This window comes from Galeopterus variegatus, unplaced genomic scaffold (assembly GCF_000696425.1).
Source record: "Galeopterus variegatus unplaced genomic scaffold, G_variegatus-3.0.2 Scaffold2292, whole genome shotgun sequence".
NCBI lineage: Eukaryota > Metazoa > Chordata > Mammalia > Dermoptera > Cynocephalidae > Galeopterus > Galeopterus variegatus.
In genome coordinates, this window is record NW_007728403.1 from 104,677 (window position 1) to 132,346 (window position 27,670).

Consider the following 27,670-nt stretch of genomic DNA (forward strand, 5'->3'; position numbering starts at 1 on the left):
GGAAGGCCCCCCCCCCCCCCGCCCCCAGCTCTAGGCCTTCCCTCCACCTCCCCCACTTTGCAAATCTGTTTTTTTTGTTGTTGTTTTTAAAAATTATTCCAAATGGATAGATTGTATTCGCTTGAGAAGTAACTCATTGATTATATGATTGATTTTTGTTTTCTTCCCCTGACTTTTGTCATTAGTGGCTCTGCTATAGAAATATTCTTGGTTAGAAAAAAATGCAGATGAAAGGGAAATATGTAATGCCTTGTATGTGTTTGTTTAGCCTCGTTGATGCTACTCACAGAGATGTGGATGTGCTGTTACTGCTTTCTAACTCTGCCTACTACGTGGCCTAGTAAGTTGCTTATTGATTTAAAGATTTTAATTTTGTTTTTTAAACTTGAGTAAATTTTTTTTTAGTGATCATAACAAAAAAATTTAAGAATCTGGTTTTGTTATATTTTTAATGAAACTTCATTGAACCCTTTACCTTATGTAACTGTTACATCACTCTTTTTATCAATATCAGTATGAAAATGTGATTTCATAGTTAAAATTGATGTTCATATAACGTATTCTTTTGGTATTTAGTATTTCCTATATGTCTCCCAGGGTTTGATATAGTCCATGCGTTTTTATCATTAATGGCCATATATCATTGTTTATATTACTATACCATAGTTAAGTGTTTTTCTGTTGTTAGGTGGTGAATTACTTCCAGTTTTTTGCGGTTATGAATGATGCAGCTATCTTTATGCAGATGAGTGTGTGTGTGTGTGTGTGTGTGTGTGTGCACACGCATGTGCATGCATGCTCATGCGCACTTCTTTTTGGTTACAAGTGTATGATGAATTATATGACTTTTGTGGTTTGTTGTCAGATGGATCTCCAGAAAGTACCAATTAACACTGCCACTAGCAAGATACAAGTACTTGTTTCCTTATACCTTAGCAGAATTGAGTTTTAATTTATATTTTCTAAGTAAATATTCAGTTCATTTTTGGCTTGTGTGAACTATCATTTTTTTAGTTATTGGCCCAGACGTCTGTTGGCATGTATGGCATGGATTTTTCATTCTTGATTTTGAATATCAAATTTATCTGCTCTATTATTCCCACAGACATTTTGTGTGTGTGTGTGTGTGTGTGTGTGTGTGTGTGTGTGTGTGTGTGTGTGTGTGTCCTTCCTTATAGGTTAGGGTTTAGGTTTGTTCATTTTTGTTTTATAAAACAAAATATTTTTGCCTCGCAATTGACTTTTTAGTGTAAGAACTATAAACCAATTACCCTTTAGGTCTTGAACTATCTTGTTTTATCTAGTTTTTAAAATACATCTTGTGGTTAACTCTTTAACTATGCCAAAATGTATTATGCTGTGGGAAATTTTGTTATTTTAACTGCATGTAGTAGTTTGCTATTATACCTCTGCTGACAAGCCAAATATACTTCTGATTTTAATCCTCTTTTTATTCTCTTTATCTAGTTATGATGATGAAGTTGATAAAGTAAACCAATATCAACGACTAAGTCTGGAAGACCTGGAAAAAATAGAAATAGGTAAATTTTAACATACTAACAAGTCATAGAAAGCAAATGCTGTTGCTTCCAAGAGTGGGTCAGATTATTTAAGCAACTAGTATAACATCTATTAAAAACCAGAAAGGAATATTTCAAGCAGTCTAATTTTTCAGACTTCCTTTCTATTTTTTAGAGATTTATGACAAATGCAGTCTAATAGTAATAACTGTATTCCTTTTATTATTTACCTTGTGAAGATTAACCCAGGGATCATGACAGTTTAAATAATGGAGACTGAAGAAGAGCTTTTATAGCTTCATCAAACCAAGTGATGGCAATAAGCTTATATTTTGTGTGTTCTCACTTAGGTTATGGAAAAAAAGTGCTGAATACCTAATTGATGTATGTGTGTTGGTCTTTTGAAGATATAGAAGAAAGTGTATGTTATGTGAAAGGTTTATTATACACATATTCATTTGGTTTTAGGTCCTGAACCCACTCTCTTTGGTAAGCCAAAGTTCTCCTGCATGCGATTGCACTACAGATATAAAGAAGCAAGTGGCTATTTCCATACACTAAGAGCTGTAATGCGTAATCCGGAAGAGGATGGAAAAGGTAAAAAGAGGGGGAGATGAAAGTATTCAGTGATAACTTTGTATCTGCTCTTAAAAATGTGAACGGAACTGGGGAGGTTACATACATAACCAATTGAGTGAGAACTGATCCAGGGAATAGCCTTGTGATTGACATTGAAATAGTAACTCTGTTTCTGGCAACACAGGGAAGTTATTTGAATGGATTATGTAGTTTGGGGCAAGGACCTCAATAGTGGGAATTCTTAGTGTGTTTGGCCCTCTAAGAAACCATGTGGGTGCTAGGGCTTATCCTACCTCACGCCCCTCTTGCAGGCAGCAGGCAGGGACTGTACTGTGTGCTTGTTCACAACTTGCTCACAACTGCTGCCTCGGCATCTAGCACAGTGCTTGGACAAACACAAGTCAGATAAACTTTTAATTCCAGTGGATGTAGTTCTTTTGCTTTTGCTCTTTACTATTCTGTTAGAATTTTTTTAGAACATTTTGAATTAGTGGGGGGAGTAGTGAACAAGTAGAAGTTTCCTATAAATCATAGCAGATAAATTTATCTGCAATGTGCTACCACACATTGCATTCATTATTGGATGAGTTAAAACTGCTATTTTTTAAAGTATGTTTTTGGAGAAATTGGCAAGCAGTTATTTTGGGGTTTCAGATACCCTTCAGTGCATTGCAGAGATGCTGCAGATCACCAAGCAGGCCATGGGATTGGATGTACTGATAATTGAGAAAAAACTTGAGAGGTGAGTATACTACTTCTCCCAAGATTTTCTTGGGATTTTCTTCCAAGAATAAAGACGTTATTATCCAGTGTCTTATTTTCTTGAACCACATTTGCAGGGGGAAAGAAAGGGGAGATCCCATTGTGTAATGTATTGGTACTTAGAGGTAAGTACCAAATTTCTGTGGATCAAAATCATTGTAACACAGGCACTATCATGTAATCAAATTATACATTAAAATACATGCATTTGTTTCCCCCTCACCCACAATTAAAAAATAAATAAATAAATAAATAACAAGGCCTCTAAATATAAACTGTTGCATCTAATCCTTCAAGAAAATTATGTTCCAATTTTGGAATAAAAATTGACTATGCCAGACCTAGTATTGTATAGTATAAATACCATGTATACATTACAGTATTAAGGGGTTTTCATGGGTAACTTTGACTGTACTTAGTTTGCTGCAGATGCTGAATTAATGGCTAACACTCATTTAATATGCTCTTCCAGGGTTATCATTTTGATGTATTCCTCTCAGATCTTTTTCTTATACACATTTTTAACCTATGTACATTATAACCTGTTATTGGTAAACATTATATTGTATGCATTTTCCACGTTACTATAGAACTCATAACAATCATTTTTAATAGTTGCCTACTGTGATATGTGTGCAAATGTATTAGGTAGGTTCAGAACATGGACTCTGGTCAGCCAAACTTTTTTGACTCCTGGTTCTATCACTTACCCTTCAACCTTGGGAAAGACACTTAATTTTATCATATGTAAGATGAGATAATAAAATCTACATCAGAGAGTAGGTGCATGGATTGAATAATGCACTTAGACTATCACCTGGCACTCAGCTATTAAACCCAATTACTTAAAATTTTGATTGTAGGCTTTTTTTCCTTTCATTAAAAAATCATGACAAACATCTTCGTCATGTATTATTTTTTCATGTTTAGGATATTTCTTTAGGGCCGGCCCGGTGGCGCACTGGATAGTGCGCCGCTTGGGAAGCGCGGTGGCGCTCCCGCCCGAGGGTTCGGATCCCACATACGGACCGGTTCCCGCTCACTGGCTGAGCGAGGCGCGGGAGCAACACTGAGGGTTGCAATCCCGTTGCCGGACACAGAAAAAGACAAAAGACAAAAAAAAAAAAAAAAATTGAGGATATTTCTTTAGAAGAGCATCTCCAAATTAGGAATCCAAATTAAAAGGTGTGACTATTTTCCTTGCTCTTAACATACCAAATTGTTTGCCAGACTCATTATACGCCTCCTTAGAGATTGTTTATGCTCAGTTTCACGAAAAATTCTAAAGGTCCACGTTTTCTTTTTTTGAGTGATATGGCATTTAAAATATAATTAGGATGTTTATCCAGGTTTGTTTAAAAGTTATAGAGTACCACTGATCCTCTCCACGAATATATAGGTGGTAGTTTGCAAAGAATCATGATGAAATATGGCTCAGAGAACCCCTCTGAGAGTGTATTTTGCCATCCTTGATATATATAAATAACTTCTGTGGCAACAAGTGATACATTTTTAACTTTTTTTCTTTTGGCAGCTGGCTGGCATGGGGCATTTTTAACTCTTAAAAAACTGATGAGGGAGGGAGCATTTAAATATAAGTACTTTGTGGAGAAAATAATATGTTTTAAACAATAGGTGTTTTAATTTGGGAAAACAATACCTATCAACAGATTACTTTATATTTAAAATATGTGGATTTTTCCTCCTAATGAGCATTGATCAGGCTTTGTGGCCCACATTCCACAAGGGAAGAGACAGCTATTTGGTCATCTAGAAGAAAATTGTTCAGTCTTTAGTTAGTGGAGAGAATTGTTTCAGTAGCTCTTTAACCTCATAACTTTTCTGGAATATTTTCATGATCAGTTATTTTGCATGACCGGCAAGACTACAAATGTACATACTGAGATATTTGTGGCAAATAGCACCCAGACTTTTTTTTTTACTTATAGCTGTTATGAGGAATGCCAAAGGAGAGAACACACCAAGATTAGTTATGTTAAATGTCCCAAATCTTTTAAAATACATTCAGATAACCCACAGGAAATATAAGGAAGTGGAGGTCTTAACACTCCTTCAGCCAAACTGGAATGTGTAGACAACTTTAGTTATAATGCTGGACTCCCATTTCTATCAACCGCCTTTGCCAGGTGTTTAGAATGTGGCTGTGCTAGACCCGTGCTGCCCAGCGTGGTAGCCACTCACCACATATGGCCTTGATGCCTGTGAAATGTGACTAGTCTGAATTCAGGTGTGCTGTAATTACAGAATACTACATATTGGCTATTTCAAAGACAGTACTAAAAAAAGATAAGGTATTAATCTTTTAATATTGACTATATATTGAAATGATAATATTGTTTATATTGTGTTAAATGTTATTAAAATTAGTTTCACCTGTTCCTTCTTAACGTCCAATTTTAACATATGTAGCTCACATTTTTTTATTGGCCATTATTGTTTAGTGTCAACTTGGAGGGGTTATCTGAGTTTATCAATTAGCAATGCACTGTTTTTTAAGATATTGGGACCAATTTAAATAAGTAAAGTATTTTCACTTTTATAAATAGTTGGAACTGGTATATTGGATACCAAAGGGAATTAACTTTTTTCTCTTCTAATTTGTAGGAAGAGCAGTAAACCTCATGAAGACATCATTGGTATCAGATCTCAAAACCAAGGCTCTTTGGCCCAGGGAAAGAATTTTTTAATGAGCAAATTTTCATCTCTAAATCAAAAAGTGAAGCAGACCAAATCCAATGTAAACATCGGCAACCTACGAAAGTTAGGAAACTTTACAAAACCTGAAATGAAAGTTAACTTTCTAAAACCAAACTTAAAAGTAAATCTTTGGAAATCAGATAGTAGTCTTGAAACCATGGAAAACACAGGAGTGATGAATAATAAGGTCCAGGCAGAGTCTGATGGTGACATGTCTTCAGATAATGACTCATATCACTCTGATGAATTCCTTACAAATTCCAAGTCTGATGAAGACAGGCAGCTAGCTGATTCTTTAGAGAGTGTAGGGCCAGTAGATTATGTTCTTCCTAGTTGTGGTATTATTGCTTCAGCACCTCGATTAGGCAGTCGATCCCAGTCTGTTAGCAGCACTGACATTAGCATTCATGCTCCTTCTGAGGTTATGGTCACTCATGAAAGTGGGCTTGGAAAAGGCCAGGAGTCTCCTTTGAAGAAAAGTCCTTCTGCTGACAACATACACATACTGACCGACTTTGCCAAGCCTGTGGATATTTACTGCCACAGATTTGTGCAAGATGCACAAAACAAAATGACCCAGCTATCGGACACCAGATCTGTGTCTCAGCAGGCTAGTGAGGAAGGAAATCAAATGACCAATCAAATTTCTAATGAAGGAACCCAGTCAGAATCAACGGAACAAACACTTTCTCGACCATCTCAATTAGATGTGTCTTTTTCTGCTACAGGCCCACAGTTTTTGTCAGTTGAACCTGTGCATTCAGTCTTATCGCAAAAGACCCCCAGCTCTGGTTCCAGCATGATTGAACTTGAGACAGGGCTTCGTGTAATTTCTCCTACAGAAAGCGGTAGCAGCAGAGCAGTCTCTCCCTTTGCAAAGATTCGAAGTTCCATGGTCCAAGTTGCTAGTATTACCCAAGCTGGGTTAACCCAGGGGATAAACTTTGCAGTGGCAAAAGTTCAGAAGAGCCCTGCAGAACCTGAAGTGGTCAATGAAGTCCAGCAAAATGAACTTAAAAATATGTTTACACAATGCCAGACACGAATAATTCAGATTTAGTTTTTAGCCACAAAGAATCCTTCCACGGCTTTTATTTAAAAATTCAAAAAGGAGTTTTCACATATTTTAACTTGTACCGTCTGAATTTAGGGATCAGAAGTTCTAATTATTGGGAAGGGTTTTGAAAGGAATCTGAACCTGAGCAGACTTCCAAATTTGAGAGCCAGGACTACAGAATTGCATCATCATGGAGTGTAGACTTGAGTAGCTTATACACTACAAGGCAGTTTGTTCATTTGAAAGTGGTTTAGGAACAGGCCACTTTGGGATGTGAATTTGAGTGGGGTGGGTGGAGTATATGAAGTAGACATATAAAGTATGGATACGGACACATTTAAGGGGTTGGTGTTTTTCATAATTCTGTTTGTCAATTCATTCCTGTGTATTATCTCTACAAGCTAAATTATGCATTAGTTTTCAAAATTATTTGTTTTGATTGCTTTAACCATTCCCTGTGAAGTTTATTGAGTGCTATTGACAATGCAGTCAAGAAATGTATTTTCATTTGATCCTAATTTTCTCCCTATTCTACTTGGACAAATTTAAAATATTCTGCCGTCTTATACTATCCAAAGTCTAGGAGTATTAGACTTGTCAGTCTTAAAGTAAACCCGATACATTGGATGTGAATACCAGCACCCATTAAATTGCATTTTGCTCTGTTTTTAGGAATGTAAGAATATATGCACATTGGATACTGGAAATTCCAGAAGGAAGTCTTCAAGTTTGTTTTTTCTGGTGGGGGGCATTCCTCAACATCTTGTGTAGACTATCACAAAAAAATTAGTCTGAAGTCCAATTGTGCTAAAACAGGTTCTATGACTATACCCCTGACCAAGTAGAACCAGGGCCTCCTGTAACCCACACAGTAAGAAAGTTGCACGGTGTATTCCAATAAGTATCAGTTTGTCTGGTATCTTTAGGGCCTTACTTTGTTGAAGTGTGATTCTCAGCTGAACATTATGTCTGTTGTAACTTTGATAAGCATTCCACTTTTGTTATTTATTAGTGGTGTCTTTTTTTTTGAAGTGTCAAATCTTGTGACTTAAAATAAAGTACCATTGTAATTTAAAGTGACTGTGTATGAGAATTCCTTGTATAACATTTTAAAGATAAGGGTTTGATTTTAAATCAGTTAAGGAATTAATAGGATAAATTTGTTATAATACTTGGTCTGAGCATTTCTAAATATTTTACTCTGAGATGTTCTCATGATTTTAAAAATGACAAAATGGATCAAAAGCCACATTTTAAAACCCAAACATTCAAAACAGTGTTTAATCTGCTCTCAACAATTTTTCCTCTGGGTCTTGAATATATTAAGTGTTCCACAACATGAGAGAAAATACAAGCCAAGGTCAGGTGATTAAAATATGTGTATTTAAGCTCCACAGAAATTAGTTCCAAAGAGATTTTTGAAAACTAAAATTATCTTAAGAAAGCAATGCTTGGTTCCAAATGGGATTATACAGATATCTATTCAGTTTCTTGGTTATTCAAATAGTATTAACATCTTGCCTTGAATCAGAGCAGCCAACTCAAATGTCCACATGTATGGGCAAAAGGGAAAAGGGCTTCTGAAGCTGAGAGTTCCAATCTCCTGCCTGGGTGGGACTCGAGTAGGACGACACCATCCTACACCTCCCGTACTTATGTTTACTGTGTGATGTTTTCCCACAAAGAGGACACAGGGTCTTTTCCCACATAGAGTATCACATGGGCTGCTGAATCTTAGAATTCATGAAAAACAACCCAAAGTACCGGTAATTTGGGAAGTTTTATTGGAAAGAGGGTTCTTTCAAGGTAACTTTTCTGTAAGACGAAGCAAATTACGTATTTCTCTTTGGCAAATTACAATTTATATTGGCACAATAAACACATAACTCATCTACTTTGTTCTAGGACAACTGAAGAAAATATTTTATCCTCATCATCAACTCAGCTGAGTCTTCATTTTATTTCTAAAAGTTTTAAGGAAGGTCTAGTCTACCAGTTATAAAAAATGAAAACCAGTTAGAATTTGAATATTAACATTATTTACACTATTTTATAAAAATAGATTTCATTTTAGGAAAAGTTAATGTTGAACTAGTAATTTTTACTTCATTAGGAATAACCAATTCCTTGGTTTTTAAGGCTGACCCTGTTTCCTCGGTTAACTGTCAATTTAGGCCTTACAGGAAAAAACTTAAGGAATTAATGTTTCCAACTATGTAAGAAATTAATCTGACTAAAAGAAAATTTTATATATACCATTCGTAGCCTTAAAAAGTAATGTTCTAACCCTTCTGAAGATTTTTGTTGTTTTCTAGCTATGGATAATGATATTTTGTTACTTCAAAAATTTGTATATTAAAACTGTAACTGGTCTGGGGAAAACTTACCTGCAGTTTACTGGAGTAGCAGATGTTAGTTGATCTACCACATTTGGAACAAACTGATAAATTGATAAACTCATACAAAAAGCTAAAAAGTCCAATACGATCATTAAAGCAAGTAAATGACTTTTTTTCTAAAGAGGGTGTTTTTAAAAGAAGTTTTCTATTTTGCTCTTTTCATATTTGGGCAAAACTTCATAGGGCAACATTCCCTTAAGTATGTCCCATAAAACAGTGGTTCCCAAATGCACTGGGATGTAATGAGAAAAGTAAGGACGATGTGATTTTTTTTTCCCCCAAAAGCTACATTTATTCCATTTAAAGGACCATCTCTTAGTTCTGAGATTGTCCTGTTATGTAAAAAACATGGTGATAATACACACTGATTTCTTTCAGATTACTTAGCAAAATAAATTGGCAATCCTATCCCCAAAATTTTGGGAAATATTACTGGTCCATGAAATCCAAAAGTCAGGGAACCACTGCCATGTAAAAGGCTAGTTTTGCAGGCTAACTGTTAAGTGGAAGAAAGTTTCTGTGGCCAAATGTTTGGGAAATGATACTACAGAATTTCACAAGATCATGTGACTCAATGCTAAGTACACCCCATTCCCCAAACTTGGACTACTGAATGCACTCAGACCCATTGTTAATCGGAAAGACAGAAATCTGAAGTGCACGATTCCTCTGACTTTGAAACTGCAACAGTTTTCCTCAAATGAAGTTAATATTAGCATTTCAACAGAGTCCGGCCTTTAACTTAGCTGAAGCTAAGGAAATGGTATAATCAGCAACATTATCAATATTAAACTTTTAATATCAAATACATTTTTGTACATTGTTACTAATTTATATAATTATAAAACAAACTTCAAAAGCTCCATAAAATCAGTAAGGTAAAAGCCCTTACTGAATATCATATAAACTTCAGGTGTTACCAGGCCTGATTTCAGGAAAAGTTATTGGTTTTTGATACAAATTTTTCTATAAAACAGTGTGGTACAAATGATATTTAAATTTTACAATAATGTGGCTACAATTTGCCTGTTACTCTTCATAGGTATCAGATCTTTAAAGTTCATTTCCATTCACACACTTCTGCTCCTGCAGCCTGGTTCTTCTCAAAGACTCTAGTTGCTTTGCTCTTAGCCATCGTTCTCTTGACAGCGTCGTCTGACCAGCACTGAGAGACAGAAACCTGGTTTGAAATACAAAAACAAATTCTAGTCTAGAGCTAGGACAGTAACTTTTATATATTTTTTAAGACCTAGGAATACTTTATAAAAACACAGTCCATGTTAGGAGACAAGACCATCTGGTGGCTACACACAAGTCAAGAGCCAAGTTAGACTTCTACAAAGGAATCCTGGAAGAGTCAGAATTGGAGGGCAGCTCACTTTGAAGCTTAGAGAACAAGCAGCATGCCTGTTCCACTGAAGAGATCATCAGCCAAAGGCGAGTCCCCTTCAAAAAAAGCCCTTTCATAAGGTGTTTTTAAAAGGAAAAGTTCATTTCCGTTTTTAGAAGTCTGCCTCAGTTACTGCTGAATAAATCAGGAGACTTGTGCATAGCTTACTGAAAAAGCAACGGTGGACATGTACTACTCACCGAGCTACCACAAGCAACTGGTGCAGATCATCAGCAGTGATGCTCTGAGGGTCGTTCTTACGCATTTCCACAAAGTCATCTTCAACTGCCTTTATCAAAAGAGTAAATATATACTTTAAAACATTTCCTTAAGAGGACTTGGCTAGTTAGCTCACTTAGAGGGTGGTGCTGATAACACCAAGGTTAAGGGTTCAGATCCCCATACTGCCCAGTTACCAAAATAAAACAAAAAACTTGAGAAAATAACATTTGCATTTTTGTAAGAAAAAGAAAAGTAACACGGGCCCTTGTCTGATATAAAAATGAGGATGTTAGCCCTGCCTCTTAGACAAACGAGACAACGTGGGTGAAAAGACTGAGAACCAAAACTTTACGCACATAATAATGCTATTTATGAGAATATCCTAAACGAAATAACAAAACTCAGGTTCATTTAAGAAGCATAAGCAAACAGAAATCAGCAACTTGTATAGCAAACATGATGCCTTTAAACAAAGGGAAGAGTGACATCAGAGAATACTGCAGAGTACAGACCTTCGAAAACTGTTCCCACCATTACAGCAACATGAACGCTGCTCAAAATCAGCTTTTTCAAATTGTGGAAATAGATACAACAATCCAAGGAGTGTTTATGCAAGAAAAACGGGTGGCTCTTGGTAAGAATGTTGAGCTTTGTGGCATTTTAACCTTGCCTTATTCCACTCCACCCCCCAGCCTCCAGGTGATAACCTTGAGAACCAATAGCCTGGTGACCGCTGAAGAGGGCAGAACAGGGCTGGAGCTCCTTCAAATCGCCATTCCCAGAGAACTGTCATGATGTGACCTGTCCAGTGGTTCCCTGGAAGAACCTATTTGTAAGGTTGTCTTTATTTAACCTGACTTGAAGCCTACCCCATGTGAACAGCCTCTTTCCCCAGGTCATTTATCAGAAACAATCAGAAGTTGATCATCTGGGCCGGCCCGGTGGCGCACTGCTACAGTGCGCCGCTTGGGAAGTGTGGCGGCGCTCCCGCCGAGGGTTCGGATCCCACATACGGACCGGCTGCTCACTGGCTGAGGCGAGGAGCGGGGGCAACACCGAGGGTTGCGATCCCGTTGCCGGTCCCGGTCCGGTACGGGCGCGACACTGTGGGTTGCGATCCGTTGCCGGTCACGAAAATAGACAAAAAGACAAAAAAAAAAAAAGAAGTTGATCATCTTGGCTGTCTGAAATATTGGATAATAGCTGTCACAAACTACAGGCTAACCAAAACCCATGAATGGAAAAGCTAGGAAATAAGATGCCCATAGGCGGTTTTGAAAACCTCACATACATATTCCTAGGAATTTAGAAGGCCACACACATGCTCAGAGACCTTAAGCTCCCACCTATGGATAACCTTGAGGCTCCACATAAACAGGAAGTGAAGGCTAAGGTGGGGTTGTAAACTGCATGGCAGAGTGTTAAAGGCTTGTCCCAAAATGTATAAAGAGCCTCTCAACTTACACTTGGATATGCTTCCAGGCATTGAAAGAAATTTCTGTCTAAAACAGAGCAGAGACTTCAGTGTCCACATGCAACAAAGAATACAGGTTTTATACAGAATTAGTTCAAAAAAGTCACTAACCAACCAACCAACAATAGCAAACAGCAACAACAACAAAGTCTAGGGACATTTAATTTCCAAAATCTGAATTTCAGAGCAGAGTTGCCACATTATATTATTTAAAATGTCTAGTTATCACCAAAAAAACTAGGATGCATGCAAAGAAAAGAGATGGTATAGTCCACACATTGGGAAGAAAGGTGTCAATAGAAACTATCTTTGAGGAAACGCAAACATTAGACTTACTCGACATAGACTGTAAATTGGCTATTTTAAATATATTCAAAGAACTAAAGGAAACTGCATATAATGAACAAAAAGAAAATATGGGAACAATGTCTCATCACATAGACAGTATCAATGAGGTAGAAATAATTTTTAAAAAGAAAGAGAAATTCTGGAGTTGAAAAATATAGTTACTAACAAAAATCACTAGAGGGCTCAGCAAATGTGAGCAGGCAGAAGAAAGAACCAGCAAACTTGAAGATAGGTGACAGATTATCCAGTCTGCGGAACAAAAAGAGAAAAGAATGAGGAAAAACGAACAGAGCCTCAAAGACCTGTGGGACACCATCAAGTGTGCCAACACACATAACAGGAATGCCAGAGGGAGAGGAGAGAAAGGGACAGAAAGAAATTTAAAGAAATAATGGCCAAAAGCTTCCCAAATTTGTTGCAAACTTCTCCAAAATGTGCATTAATCTGCACATCCAAGGAGTTCAACAAACTCAATGAAGGATTAAACTCAAAGAGATCCATACCTAGACCCATCACAAAGATCAAAAATCAAAGAGAGAATCTTGAAAGCAGCAAGAGAAAAATGGCTCACTGTGTATGAAGGATCTTCAGAAACTAGCTGACTTCATTAAACACCAGAGGCCAGAGGGCAGTGGGAGGGCATATTCAAAGTACTGAGAAAAAGACTACCAACCAAAAATTCTACATTCTGCAAAACTAGCCATAAGGAGAAATTAAGACATTCCCAGATAAGCAAAGAATCTGTCACAAGCAGACCTGTCCAACAGGAAATACTAAAGGGAGTTCTTCAGGCTGAAGTGAAATGACACTAGACAGGAGGAACTCAACCCTACTTGTTAAAATAAAGAGCACTGGCAAAGGTAACTACATAGGTAAATATAAAAAACAGTATAAATGTCTTTTTGGTTTATAACTCTTTTTTTCTCTGATTTGAAATGCAACTGCATAAAGCAATAATTATAAATGTGTGGATGCGTATACCACGTATAAAGATGTAATATCCATGACAATAACAGCACAAAAGGGGAAAAGGAATGGAATTATAAAGGAGCAAAACTTTTGTATATTGTAATTAAACAGGCATTAATCCTAAATAGACTTACTATAGACAAGATGTTAATTTTAGCCTCAGGACAATCACTAAGAAAATAACTCAAAAAAACACCATAAAAGAAACTTCAAGGGTTAATTAAAATGGTACAGTAGAGGGCCAGCCCGGTGGTGCACTGGAGAGTGCGCCACTTGGGAGTGTGGTGGCGCTCCCGCTGAGGGTTCAGATCCCATGTGGAGACTGGTTCCCGCTCACTGGCTGAGCACGGTGCACGCGCAACACCGAGGGTTGCGATCCCGTTGCCGGTCCCTGGTATGGGCACGACACCGAGGGTTGCGATCCCGTTACCGGTCAGTAAAAAAGACAAAAAAAGGAAAAAAAAAAAACAAGGTACAGTAGAAAATATCTATTTCAAACAAAAGGCAACAATAATGGAGAAACAGAGGAACAAAAAGATATAAGACACAGCAAAATTACCTTATCAGTAATTACACTAAATGTAAATTGGTTGAACACTGCAATTCAACACAGGGAAATCCTTTATTTTAACCCAAACGTACCTTGGTTATTTCATCAGATATGCTATAATCCAGGAATCTCAAAAGGGTCAGATAAATGCGGAATTTGTTCAGCACAGAAGGCAGCACCGCTGAGAGAAGGCTGTTCATGTATTCCTCCATGTTTGGTGGAATTAGCTGGGGTTGTAAGTGAATCTGGCAGTCTGCCTGAAAAGAGAAATAGTCCACAGTATTTTCTAGGTCCCCAAATCAATCTACATTCTCAGGAGGATGTATCATCTCTATCGGCCCCTAAGGGAATTAGAAAATACTATTTATTATTGGGGGGGTGGGGGGTGTCAGTTTTTAAGATTATTTTATGTGCACTATAACTGCCTCAGCAATAACTACAAAAGTTAACTTTTTCTTGGTTACTTATAATGTTTCCTCACTGGTATCAGTAAACATATAAAATGGTAGCCTGCCTCTACAAAAGCAGCTAATTAAAATGTTAATCATGGGCCAGCCCGGTGGCACACTCAGTAGAGTGCAGCGCTTGGGAGCGCAGCAGCGCTCCCGCTGAGGGTTCGGATCCCATATAGAGACCGGTCCGCTCACTGGTTGAGCGTGGTGCAGGCGCGACACCGAGGGTTGTGATCCCGTTGCCCATCACGGTACGGGCGTGACACCGAGGGTTGCGATCCCGTTACCAGTCACGAAAAATGACAAAAAAAAAAAAAAAAAGGATAAAATGTTAATCACACTTTCCCACAGAAAACTTACCAATGAGCCATTTCATCCTTAGTCAAGGCTGTTTCTCATCAGTCGGAGTTGAAACTATTATACAGAGAAACTATCCACCTTTAAACCACTGGGGGTATCTCTCCTCATCCTCACAATTAAAAGCTCTATCAGCCACTCTGATGACTCACCATTTCACCATAAAACATACAAATAATTACCAAGAGATTAGGAACATTTTAAAAGGAAATCTAAAATACTTTTTCACATATGATTAGCAAAAAACAACTGGACAAAGGCAGTAAGAACACAAGTGTGGAAATTAATTAGGCGATTTACTGACAGCTTCTGCTTTCTGCACCTAGATGTGGGAGTTTCTACTGCCAATAGCTTTGCTTGTTTTGTGGCTTGCTGAGATCTGGTTCTTGGTAGATGTAAGTTTTCATCCCAAGGCAGGAACAAAATAATCAATTCCCATATTAATTATCAGCAGACACAATTCTTTAAACAAATATAACTTCTTAATAATAAGCAGCACCAAGAAACAATGAAAATATAGCTTTCCAACCACCTCCCTCCATTTAAAAACACCGTATGTCCTCACTCACAAGTGGGAGCTAAGAAAAAAGAAAAGAAAGAAAAGAAACAAAGAGAGACCACAATAAAACACTCAACTTTCAGAAGGAGAGAAAAGCAGGAGGGGAGAGAGGTTAGAGAGTAATTGGGTAAGGGACACAAAGAGTAATTACAATTTGTAATGATAAACATGCTAAGAGTATTGATTTGATCACCACATACTGTACACAAATACTGATAGTCAACTCTGCACCCCATAAATGTGTAAAATCAAAAATAAATAATTTTAAAAAACCCCAGAATTTAAATAAATAAATACATAAAAGTTAAAAAATAAAAATGACTCATCGTACCGGGAGGAGTGACCTCCCCTCCGAAGTAATAAAAACATTAATATTGCAGGGGAATTCCATCTGGTGGTAACTGAAGTCATAATCCACCTTCTGCCAAGTTATTAGGTTGCTCAGAGCAGTCACATTATGAACACCTAGAAAAGCAAAAAAATAATTTTCAGTCATTTCATTTTAATCACCTAAACAAATTAGTTTTGCTGACATTGATTATATGATGTTTTCACTGCTTTAATAAAGGATATGAGGCACTATCCAATTTACTAAGCTAAATGTCACTAAGCTAAATGTTCATTAGATAATAAGCTTCACAGGCAGTATCAGTCAAGCTAGAACTTTCCGGGGCCAAGACTCCCCAAAATCTTATACCAAGCATCTGGTATACATGCAGACACAAAACAGGTTCCCAATAAGTATGATTATTTTCTAGGAGGTGTGTTCACAGGATCTGAATTATACGGTAAGACTAAAAACTATTTTTTTTTTTTTTTTTTGTCTTTTTCCGTGTCTGGCAACGGATTGCAACCCTCAGTGTCGCCCCCGCACCGGACCGGCACCGGACCGGGACCGGCAACGGGACCGCAACCCTCGGTGTTGCTCCCGCGCCTCGCTCAGCCAGTGAGCGGGAACCGGTCTGTATGTGGGATCCGAACCCTCAGGCGGGAGCGCCGCTGCACTTCCCAAGTGGCGCACTATCCAGTGCGCCACCGGGCCGGCCCCTAAAAACTATTTTTATACATAGATAAGATTATTGAATTTTACGGATTCTATACTCACCTTTGCCTTAAATGTGTCCAGTCCACATTGGTTTTTCTTCTACCTTTACCTCTTGAACTTATCACCAGCAATGTATCTTAATTCTCTTCATTTGAGCACGAATAAAGCAATCTGATTTCTTGTAATTTTATAACATATTCCATAAATGAGGTTAGTTCAAACCATCGGATCTATTAAGTATTTTTTTCAGAGATTCTCAGAAAAATGTTTGCAAACTTCGCAATGGGAGGTAAGCAATGTTTTATTAGATCTTTTCTAGGCTTCTCTTTTGAGGTAATAGATGACTATGGGCAAAAACTTCTTCCAGTTTCAGCCTTTAAAAAGCTATTTGTTCTATTGTACTAGGTAGGAATACTATAACAAAACATAGTCGGTGAACACAATTTAACTTGTTTATAATATACGCTTTAATCAAATTCATATGCCAAACCCTTATCTTATATGAATTTTTCTTAGTCCACAGATACTCTTTTAGAAAGTCACTACTAGATCTGGCTTTAACAGGAAGAAAGTTAGAAATGGAAGGGAAACGTCTATGTACACACCTGGGGTGTCGAGCTGCCCTTGCTCCAGAAGAGTCTCATCGATTACGAGAGATGTATTGTTGGGCAGCTGGAGGAGTCCACTGGCCAAGCGATTGGCCGTATAGTCTTTGTGGGGAATGAATTTCAAATGGTTCATGTTCTCTATAGTCATCTGTAGACGAAAAGACTACAAGAAAAATTTTTTTAATGAGCAAGGACCTAAGTTTCCCTGTTTTAAGAAAATATATATTTGGAGTTAAGCATTATATTTTATATGGAAAGAATGACCACATAAATTTCTAAGGGGGTATCGACATGGTTTCTTGAATTCCTAGAAGCAAAAATAATATCTATATCCTACATTAGAACTTCACTCATTCTATGAGCTGCTTTATTCTCAAATGTCTTGTTCAATATTCTTGAAGAATAATTTGTATTTCACCAATGAAACAAATGGTAGACAACTGACATACACATATCAAATATCCAGAAGCTCAACTTCTTTCACCTAACACAAGCTAGCAAAACAGAAAACAAAATGTTTATTTTATTCATCATGACAGGGAGAGAAAAGCTTAAATTTCCTCGATGCTCTTTGAATTAAATCATATTCATTGATCATAGACCAATATAGACTTTTTTGAACAAGCTGTTCAGAGAAAAATCAAGGAGCAGAGGACGATGAGCTGTGGCGAGGTGCTGCAGATCTTGTGACTTACGCCAACCAGGCCGCATGCCGCCTTCTTGGCCAGACAGAGTGAGGATCTGCTCAACCCATTGCCATCTCCTCTTCCAGCTCCCTGAGACCACCACTGCCAACACCCTCTTCACTCTGCTTTATATTCCAATCCACTTTCCTACCACTCTAGTCTAAAAAGAAGTGTGAGTGGTAGGAGTGGTAGGAATAGGGGGAAGGCTGTCGAGGAAGAGGTAAGATATATTGCCAAAATTTAGAAGACTTTTGTATTTTGGCTCAGTGATTCTAAGGAAACAGGAAGGGGGTGGGGATACATTACAGAAACAAATGAACAGCCCCCCCCAAAAGCAGGGCCTGTCAAAACCAAAGGCGGCCATGAGCAGGGTCTAGCCTCAGCTCTGCCACATAAGCACAGGCAGGTCACTCGCACTTAAACTGTTGTAAGAATTAAATGAAATATTAGAGAGGCCAGTGTTTAGAAAAAGTTCACAGTGCTAGCAAGACATAAACACAGGAGTAATATAGGGGGATGGGATACGGTAAAAATGAAAATGTAAACAAACCCACTGCAAAGTGATGCAGAATGTAAAGGGAATGCCTTATATGCTATAACGTCTCTCTTCCTCAGATAATCCTTCCACACTGGAAAACAGAATCTGTGTCCTGAGTATGTGTTGCCTCAATCCTGGCCCCACAGCTCTGAGTGGCTCTAGGCTTCCTCTCTGATCTCTACCATCTCACCAGTGCTCAGTTCACGCCAGCCACACCAGTCCTCTGCCAGCATTCCTCAAGTGTGCCAAGCACATGGCTGCCTCAGTGCCTTTGCGCTTGTTCTCTGCATAGGACGGACACTTGCCAGCAGCCATCTGGCGTGCTCCTTCACTCCCATAAAGTCTCTCGTCGACAACAGCCTGACAGCAAGGCCTTCCCTAACCCCAGGGTGGCAACTCTATCCTGGTCCTCTGCCAGCTCTACCTATCCCATTCTCCCTGGGTTTTACTGTTCTTCAGGGCCCTTAAATTACATACTAAGTATGAGTTTATTTGTTGGTCTTCCACAACAAAAATTTAAACTCCATGAGTGCAGAGAATCTAGTTCAGTAATTCTCAAAATATGGTCCAGGGAACCCCCAGGGAACCCCCGTTTGTGTGGATACCCCTTTGTGAGGTCCATGAGGTCAAAATCATGCATGGATAAAAGAACCTTTCAATGTGGAAGGCAGACCAATGAATTTTATTACAGCAGAGTATGAAACTTTCATTGATAGGATTTCAGATTCCACACTGCAACTATCCTTTGAGAAAATGCCATATGGGATGAGTCTGGAGAAAATTGTGTTAAGTGAAATAAGCCAAACTAGAAAAGAGAAATATTGCACATTCTCACTAGGTAGGTAGGTAGGTAGGAAGGAAGGAAGGAAGGAAGGAAGGCAGGCAGGCAGGCAGGCAGGCAGGCAGACCACAACAATTCTGTGAACTTTCAGAAGGAGAGAACAAACCTAGGGTTACTAGAGATGGGGGGGAGGGAGGAAGGGGGTTGGGGGAGGGATAGGTTGGGTAAAGGGCATAAAGAAAAATCATGATTTGTAATAATGAATATGCTAATAATAATGAAAAATAATAAATTTTAAAAAATGCCATGTGGACAGTTTTGGTCTAGTATCGAAGAAGAATATCCACAGTTATCTGAAAAGGCTATTAAAACACTCCTTCCTTTGCCAACTATTTTTCCATCTGTGCGAGGCCAGTTTTCCTTAATATACTTCAGTCAAACATATTATAATGAACTCAGATATGACAGAATAAATTCAGATATGAGAATCCAGTTGTCTTGTATTAATCTAGACATTACAGAGATTTACAAAAATGGAAAACTCACTTTTATCACTAATTTTTTCTCTTTTGAGAAAAGTTGTTTTTATAAAAATGTTCATATGTAACAGTTTATTATTTCTTTCTTTTTTTTTTTTTAAAAGATGACCGGTAAGGGGATCTTAACCCTTGACTTGGTGTTGTCAGCACCACGCTCACCCAGGAAGCTAACCAGCCATCCCTATATGGGATCTGAACCCGTGGCTTTGGTGTTATCAGCACCACACTCTCCCAATCCCTATATGGGATCCGAACCCACGGCCTTGGTGTTATCAGCACCACACTCTGCCGAGTGAGCCACGGGCCGGCCCCCAGTTTATTATTTCTAATGTATTGACATTTTAATATATTTTGCTTTAATTTCTAATGTGGTAAATTAACACATGAGAACCCACAGCTCTTTGAGTCCTCAACGTTTTTTTCAGAGTGTAACGTGAGTCTGAGGAGAGCAAGAACCGCTGCTCTTCTCTGGTCCCCTGCTGCTGCGGGACGGTCTGGACGAGTGTTAGCACTTAGAGACACTCAGTAAATTTGGTCCAATGAATGATCTAGTTCAACATCTTAAATTTCCAAAGTAAGAGGTGATCAGTATTTTTAGTCACATGACTAATCAAAAGCAATCCCCCTGTTCCCAAGATCTTATCACCTCACAAATACTGCATTTCAGATGCCCTGGCAAATACAGGTCGCTCGACTTTCCAAATAGGAATTAAAGTTGGGGCAAAAGGGATAAAGATCGTTATTACCTCAGCTACAAGAATTATGCTCTGATAATTTAGTTTATTTAGATTTAAGATTTTAATGCACACAAAGGATACCAAATTGCACAAATTGTCATCAACAGAATATAATTTCAAAGGAGTTACTACAGTTGTGCTAATTGTTAGACTTGTAGAAATGTGTGCGAAGGCAATAAGAAAGGGGCAGCAATAAAAAAAGAGCATTTTAAATTACATAACTTGGCAGGCTTTTTCTTCCCTTAAATGAGATCTATTAAACTCTTAAAGTTAAAGATTTGGGTTAAATGAAGGACAATCAGATGGATTTGTTAAGTGTGCTTAAGTTTATAATAGTATTTATATTGATCTTACTGCTGGAACAAGGTGTTGAATAATTCGATACAAGTGTTCTGTGAAGGTACTATTCCGTGGGCAACCACTCAAGTTAACTGTAAATTTTCCTAATGGAAGAACATCTCTTCTCATATATCTAGGAAAAAAAAAGAGAAATAAATCAATAAGATACTGAAGCAATTTCCTGATTTCCATCAAAAAGAAAATAAAGAAAAATTAGCTTAATATTGTCATTAAAAATAAAGCAGGGCTGGCTGGTTAACTCAGTTAGGTACAGCATGGTGTTATAACACCAAGGTCAAGGATTTGGATCTCCATACCAGCCAGTCACCAACTCAAAAACAAAAACCCAGAACACTGTGACCAGTTACGTTATTTCTCAGAACAGCAGCAATAAAATTAGCAGCCAGTATTTAGTACTTTTATATAAATGCTGATCATATGCCAGCAACTGTTTCTGAGTACTGCAAATGCTTTCTCATTTAATCCCCGAACATCTGAGGTAGGTACTATTATCTTCCCTTTATAGCTGAGAAATCCGAGGTGCAGAGATTTTAAGTAACATGTTCCTCTAGCCAGAAAGTGATAGAGCTAGGATTTGAACCCAGGTAGTTTGGTTCCAGAGTCTGTGTTCTCAACTATTATGTACTACTGCCTCAGATCCCATCCAAGGAAAGATAAGATTTGCAATACAAAGAAGTTCACTGCAGTGTTTTTTATAGTAGAGAAAAACTAGGAAAATCTAACATTTAGGGAAGTGGTTACAGTTTGGTACAACAGTTATAATGAAATGCTGTGCAGCCATTAAAAAAGTCATGAAGAATTATGATGGGAAAATGTTTAATATATATTAAATGCTACAAGCAAGATATGGATCTGTGCTTAGAGTAGAACTGAGATCTATGCAGGTACGTACAAATATGCAAACAGAAAAAGATAAACATGTACAAAATATTAACTGACATTATCTCTAAGTGGTAAGATTACAGATGATTTCTATTTTCTTCTTTACATTCTTGGAACTTGTTGAAGGAGCACATTACTTTTGAAATCAGAAAACAGAAAAATAAGGTGAAGTCAAAGGGGGTGCTAATGTCGATGTACAAGTTAAATGTACACATGATGTACCTCGTTGTTAGAAGCAGAGCCTTGGGAATGTATAAACAGAGAGTTCGGAATGCAAAAAGGATAAAATAGCTCATTTTACTCATTAGCCAGGTTCTTTATCTGATTATGGCTCTAAAATTTAAGGGGACAATCAAAATACTATATGTGTAACTGTGAGAAAAGGTGAAAAACTGAATCTGTTTATGACTTAGTGTAATACTTGCTACACTGAACAAATAAAAACCATTTGATGATGAAGCCTAATGAATTAAAACTCAGAAATGACATCAGACGTTTTCCTGATCTTTTCCAGTTTTGACACACCAGACTCTCTTCATTCCCCCAGGGACATAGCACTTACACTGTAGAGATGAGATGTAATATAAGGTATTCAGCAGCCAAACTGTCTCCCAAAAGGGCATGAGTGAGGAATCCAAGCAGTTCTGCTCTAACTGGAGACAATTCGGACATGAAACTTGAAACGACTGGAGGAGGAAGGAAGACCAGATTCAGAATACACACATCAGTTCCTCTCGAGCGTCTTAGAGTAAAAGACAACTACGTGAACAAGGCACTTCAATTCAGTTGATGACTAGGAGATACTTAAAATATTAGTCAGTAAGTCATGCCAATCTTGACAGCTTGTGTACTTTTTTTTTTTTTTTGCCTCATTTCAATGAAGAGAATTAACATTAAAAGGGAAAGGGGCCAAAGAAACAGAGATTACTGGAAAAACTTATTCTGGTGAATGAAGACCTGACTCTTAATTCTTCTATGACCACATGTTCCAGGCAGCTCCAGACAAACACTGAGGTAAGTCTGTGGTCCGCTAGGTTTTAACACTTACACTTACAGGTTTTGCTCTCCTCTTTGTTAAGGCAAGCAGGCAATAATGGATTGATGTGCTGCAACTTCTGGGCTAAAATCACATGGATCCTCGGCACGAGGGAAGCAGGAGGGCTGTGCACTTTCTGCTCTTCTGCTGTGTCTGTGCATTCCATTGGATCCAGAAGGGCAGAGGCATCCCTGTGGAGAGATGATAAAGCTTCAATTTAGAGAGACATCAACTGTACAGATGTAAAAATAATATGCATCTCTGAAGACAAAATTAGAATTCCAGCCAAGAACATTTTCACCAATACATCTCCTTAAAGAACAGAAACTGGCTCCTCATTCTAAAATGTTATTATGATATAACGTATTTATTCCATTATTCAAGAACAATTTATTTTACTCAGTATGCTACCACTGCAACAAATGGGATATAGAATGCCACTCATCAGGTTATTTCAAAACGCAGATATTCTATCAGCTGAGACATCAAGTACTTCATAGCACATCTCAAAAACTGGGAGCTTTTTCTCAAGTCACCTGGTATCTATTTTTCAGTATGTGAAGAATCCATGCATCTCTATCTTGCTAATTTTCTTGGGTTTTATTCTTACACGATACCTCCATTTAATAGTGAGGAGGTAAGCAATGAAAACAAAGTGTGAATTTCTCAGATTTGCTAAATTAGATGAAAGATTTATTGTGCGATGACTAAAACAAATGACTAAGATTTTTTAGGTCTTCAGACTTTATAGATTCTACAGACTCTGGAGAAATAAATTCATACTACTATCTCTTAATATGAGAATAATGACAACCTTTTATATATAGTATGTACCACGAAATGGACAATGTTCAATGCTTTGCACACACAAATTCATTAAAACCTCAGAACTGCCCTTATTTACAGTGAAAAAACCAAACCAAAGGTGACATAGCTAGTAAGGGCCAAATCAGGATTCCAACCCAGGCAGCCTGTTTCAATCTGTGCTCTTTACCTTCTAAACTAAACTGCCTCAGTAATGAAATAACTAAAGTAGGAAAGTAATCATAACCAGGAATAGCCAAGATGAGGAATTTCATGTACTATTAAGGGACTGTTGTTTAAGTTTATTTAAAGTTGTTTAAAATTTTTTTTACTTTTTTTTTTTTTTAGTGTAGAAAATGTAAGTTCTTCCTATGCAGAAACCAAGATGAATATCCAATATTCAAAAAAGGACTCTATGGTAGAGGGGAGAATATCTATCCTTTCTTTTGGCAATTTCAAAACAAAACAAAACAAAAAAGAAAGAGGAAAATCTGGATTTCCAAGACGTATAGTATTGTTAAGTGAAAAAAAAGTCAAAAAGAGTACATATATTATGTCACCTTTTATAGAAGAAAGAAGGAGGAATAAACTATACACATATTTAGTCATTCTTGCAAAAAAGAAATACAGGAAAGATAAGCAGAAACTGAGATTGGTTCCCTAGGGAAGCTGGGTGGGAACAGGAGAGCAGGGAAAGCACTTCTGAGTATCTTTCCATATAGTTTTGATTTGCAACAATGTTAAATGTTTCCTATATTTTTAAAAAAATCAAAACAATAGGGATAGAGAAGAAACTCTGAAGTGAAACTCAAGCAGACACAAATGAACTTATGTGAAATGAATAATGAAATCACACTGAAGGGGGAGAAAAGTTACCTGAGTAACTCTGGAACACAGTGCTCTGACTATGTAGCCTCATTCTAAAATAAAAACGATCTGGAAACTCTAGTTTCTAGGTTTGCGTTTTGTAGTGGTGTGGGTTACCATTCTGAAATTCCCTTCTGTGTATGGCAGAATTGAGCAAATGATATACTGAGGATAATAGGAGTCAAGTTTCTTTCTGTTAGAAAAGGGAGCTACAAATACGGAAAGGAGGACAAGTAGAGTAACACCATGGTGCTAAACTGGAATTAGAAATATAGTATGAACTCATGGTTTTTAAAAGACTTAGAAATATATGAAGACACATGTATATGTGAATGTATATGTGTGTGTATGTAAATGTGTATACATATATACATACATAAATGTGTGTATGTATTCTAGCTCTGTTTGCTAAAAGGGCTTAGAAGCAAAGCTAACCCAATGCCAATGAGCACGCCTAGCACTCAGATCTTGATTTTTAAATATAATTCCTCTCTAAAAGAAACTGGTGCTGTTTGAAAAAATAGCTGATATTTGGGCTGGAGCATGGAAAATAACAAGATGAGGTCTAAACAGCTTAATATGCCAGAAAATACTTGTAAATTTTAAAAAATGATGAGGTCACCTCAGGAAAAGGACCCAGAGCCTGCCTAAAGTGGCTCCCACTAGCCAAAACTGGAAAAATTTGACTCAAAATAAACGGTACACGGGCCAGCCTGGTGGTGCACTCGGTTGAGTGTAGCGCTTGGGAGCGCGACGGCACTCCCGCCGAGGGTTCAGATCCCATATAGAGACCGGTCCACTCACTGGCTGAGCGCGGTGTGGGCGCAACACCGAGGGTTGCGATCCCGTTGCCGGTCACGAAAAAAGACAAAACAAACAAACAAAAAAATAAATAAATGGTACTAACTTTGAATGAAGTAAGAATCTATCAGTCCATAGTAATACAAATAAATAAATTACTTAAATAAATGGGAGAAGAAAAACCTCTATTTATTTCTTGGTAGAATGCCAATAAACAAATGTAAAACGGGAGAAAGGTCGGGTATTAATTGGGTGGGAGACATGTGGAATAATCACAATTTGTGGTAATGGGCATGTTGATAGTATTGATCTGGCCATCACCTCTGGCACAAGTGGTGAAAGTCAGCTTTGTACTCCATGAATATGCATAATAAAAAATAAATAAATAAATAAATGTAGAAGTAACAACTTAGAGACTCAGCATCATAGTAATAATTGATTCGAGGAAGAATCATCAATGGATGCTAAAGTCAGTTAGTAAATGTTTAATGAGAAACTGGATATTTACATAGTCTCTAAGTATCTTCCTCCAAATTACTTAATTACAAAGTGAAAAACAATAACTTTATAGGAGACACCCCTGGTAGACACCACCTTAACTAGGTGATCAAAACTAACAGTACCAGTAATGGGACAAACTGATATCCTGTGTCTCCTGCTGTAATGCCCTGAGAAGGACACATCTACCACTTGCGTGGTACTCCTGCACAAAATTCCTATCTTGAATCTAATCATGAGGAAAACCAGATACACACAACCTGAAAGACATTCTACAAAATAACTGGCTTGTACTCGTCAAAAGTGTTAAGGCAGTCTGCTCTCTGCCATGAGAGGACGGCCATAAGCCAGGAAGTGGCCCTCACTAGACACCAGATCTGCCAGTGCTTTGATCTTGGACTTTGCAACCTCCAGAACCATGAAATGTAAATTTCTGTTGTTTAAGCCAAAAAAAAAAAAAAAAAAAAAAAATGTCCAGGCCATGAAAAACAAAAGAAGGCAGAGGACTATTCCACATTAATGCGATGAGTGAAGCTATGGCTCCTGGACTGGGGGTGGGGGTCCGGGCAAGTGCAAGGAAGGAAGAACATGATTGAGACCATTAGTGAGATTAGTACAGACCATTAGTACAGACTGTGAATGAGTATATCATGTATTTGTGGTGAATTCCCTAGTTTTACCTGTACTCTGATTATATATGAGAAAGTCCTTGTTCTTAGAAAATAATGACTCAAGTACTTAGGGGTAAAAGGGTTTGATGTCTGCCACGTACTCTCAAGTATTTCAGGAAAATGTGTGCATAAATAGAGAACACAAATGACAAAGCACATGGGGCATAAGTGTTGACAACTGGTAAATCTGGGTAAAGGAGAAAAGGGAGTTCTCTGTAACTATATTGCAACTTTTCTGAAAGTTTAATATTATATCAAAATAAAAAGAGCAAACAGACTCACCTTTCATCAGTATTTAGTATACTTAGCACAGGATCCACAGATAGTATGCCATATAACTCAAGAACATCATTTACTTTGAAACAATCCCAATCTTCATAGACCTAATAAGAGACCACATGAAGTCACGTTTTTAGGACTAAATGACACAAAAAAAGCCTAAGATATTAGTCTTGAAGTTAAAGTTATAATAATATCTTAGAATTTTAGATCAGGAAATAGACCTTAAAACAACTCCTTTATTTCATAAATTGACACCAAGAGAGGTAAGGTACTTGCCTAAAGTCATTCTGCTAGTTCACAAGTAAGTTAAAAACTCCTGACTCCCAGATCAATGTCTGTTTTCAATATACCTCACTAATTCAAAGAAAAGGCTTTTCCCAAAAGTTGATAGTCAATTAAAACTAGAAACATACTCAAAACTAGTGGAATGAGGGGGGGGGGGGAACCTATTAACCACACCAAGAACAGGAAATAAAAAACCAGGATGATTAACTTTGGGCTTACTCATGAACTATGCAACATTAGGAGGATTAACACAAAAGTCAGAATGGCCATGAGCTTTTTCACAATTAAAAAAAACACAAAATTTCAAAATTGTCTGTCATGACAGACTTTAGTAACTGTCAATTCCTATTTCTGGTGAGACCTGATAGAAGCATGGCAGGGAAAGAATCTGTAATTTGGCCCCTGTGCTATATATTGAGAATGCCATTTAAGTTAAAACCACGAAGAAGAAGAATGGAAATTCTCAATGAACATTTTTTAACCTTATCTCATTTGTTCACCTATCAGGGTCAAAAAAACCACAATAAGCAAGAGAGGAGAACAAACTTCTCATGGGATTTTTCCTCCTAATCTATTTTGCTTTAAATACAAGTGAGAAATGGGTTTTGAAAAAAGAAAGAACAATGGCAAAAATGAAGTAGATATTATGAAGTTAAAAATGATATAGGGGGCCGGCCCGGTGGCGCACTGGATAGTGCGCTGCTTGGGAAGCGTGGCGGCGCTCCCGCCCGAGGGTTCGGATCCCACATGCAGACCGGTTCCCGCTCACTGGCTGAGCGAGGCGCGGGAGCGACACCGGGGGTTGTGATCCCGTTGCCGGACACAGAAAAAGACAAAAGACAAAAAAAAAAAAAAAAAAAAAAAAAAAAAAAAAAAAAAAAAAAAAAAAGGAGG

The 27,670-nt window shown here is 37.7% G+C and overlaps 2 protein-coding genes across 3 annotated transcripts in view; one reads left to right on the forward strand and one right to left on the reverse strand.

Moving 5' to 3' along the window:
• INPP5F (inositol polyphosphate-5-phosphatase F) overlaps positions 1-7,712 on the forward strand; it is a 77,204-nt gene extending 69,492 nt beyond the window's left edge. For both annotated transcript variants that reach the window (XM_008581199.1, XM_008581198.1), the window contains exons 15-19: positions 269-340; positions 1,468-1,541; positions 1,989-2,117; positions 2,754-2,841; positions 5,487-7,712. In XM_008581199.1, coding sequence (XP_008579421.1) covers positions 269-340; positions 1,468-1,541; positions 1,989-2,117; positions 2,754-2,841; positions 5,487-6,639 — 1,516 coding nt within the window. In that variant the 3' untranslated portion in view covers positions 6,640-7,712. The remainder of the gene's footprint in view (positions 1-268; positions 341-1,467; positions 1,542-1,988; positions 2,118-2,753; positions 2,842-5,486) is intronic.
• Positions 7,713-7,997: 285 nt separating this feature from the next.
• MCMBP (minichromosome maintenance complex binding protein) overlaps positions 7,998-27,670 on the reverse strand; it is a 53,058-nt gene continuing 33,385 nt past the window's right edge. Inside the window, exons 8-16 of the mRNA XM_008581204.1 lie at positions 26,492-26,592; positions 22,587-22,759; positions 22,095-22,218; positions 20,645-20,762; positions 17,007-17,172; positions 15,688-15,821; positions 14,081-14,245; positions 10,626-10,714; positions 7,998-10,215 (exon numbers count right to left, since the gene is read on the reverse strand). Coding sequence (XP_008579426.1) covers positions 10,089-10,215; positions 10,626-10,714; positions 14,081-14,245; positions 15,688-15,821; positions 17,007-17,172; positions 20,645-20,762; positions 22,095-22,218; positions 22,587-22,759; positions 26,492-26,592 — 1,197 coding nt within the window. The 3' untranslated portion in view covers positions 7,998-10,088. The remainder of the gene's footprint in view (positions 10,216-10,625; positions 10,715-14,080; positions 14,246-15,687; positions 15,822-17,006; positions 17,173-20,644; positions 20,763-22,094; positions 22,219-22,586; positions 22,760-26,491; positions 26,593-27,670) is intronic.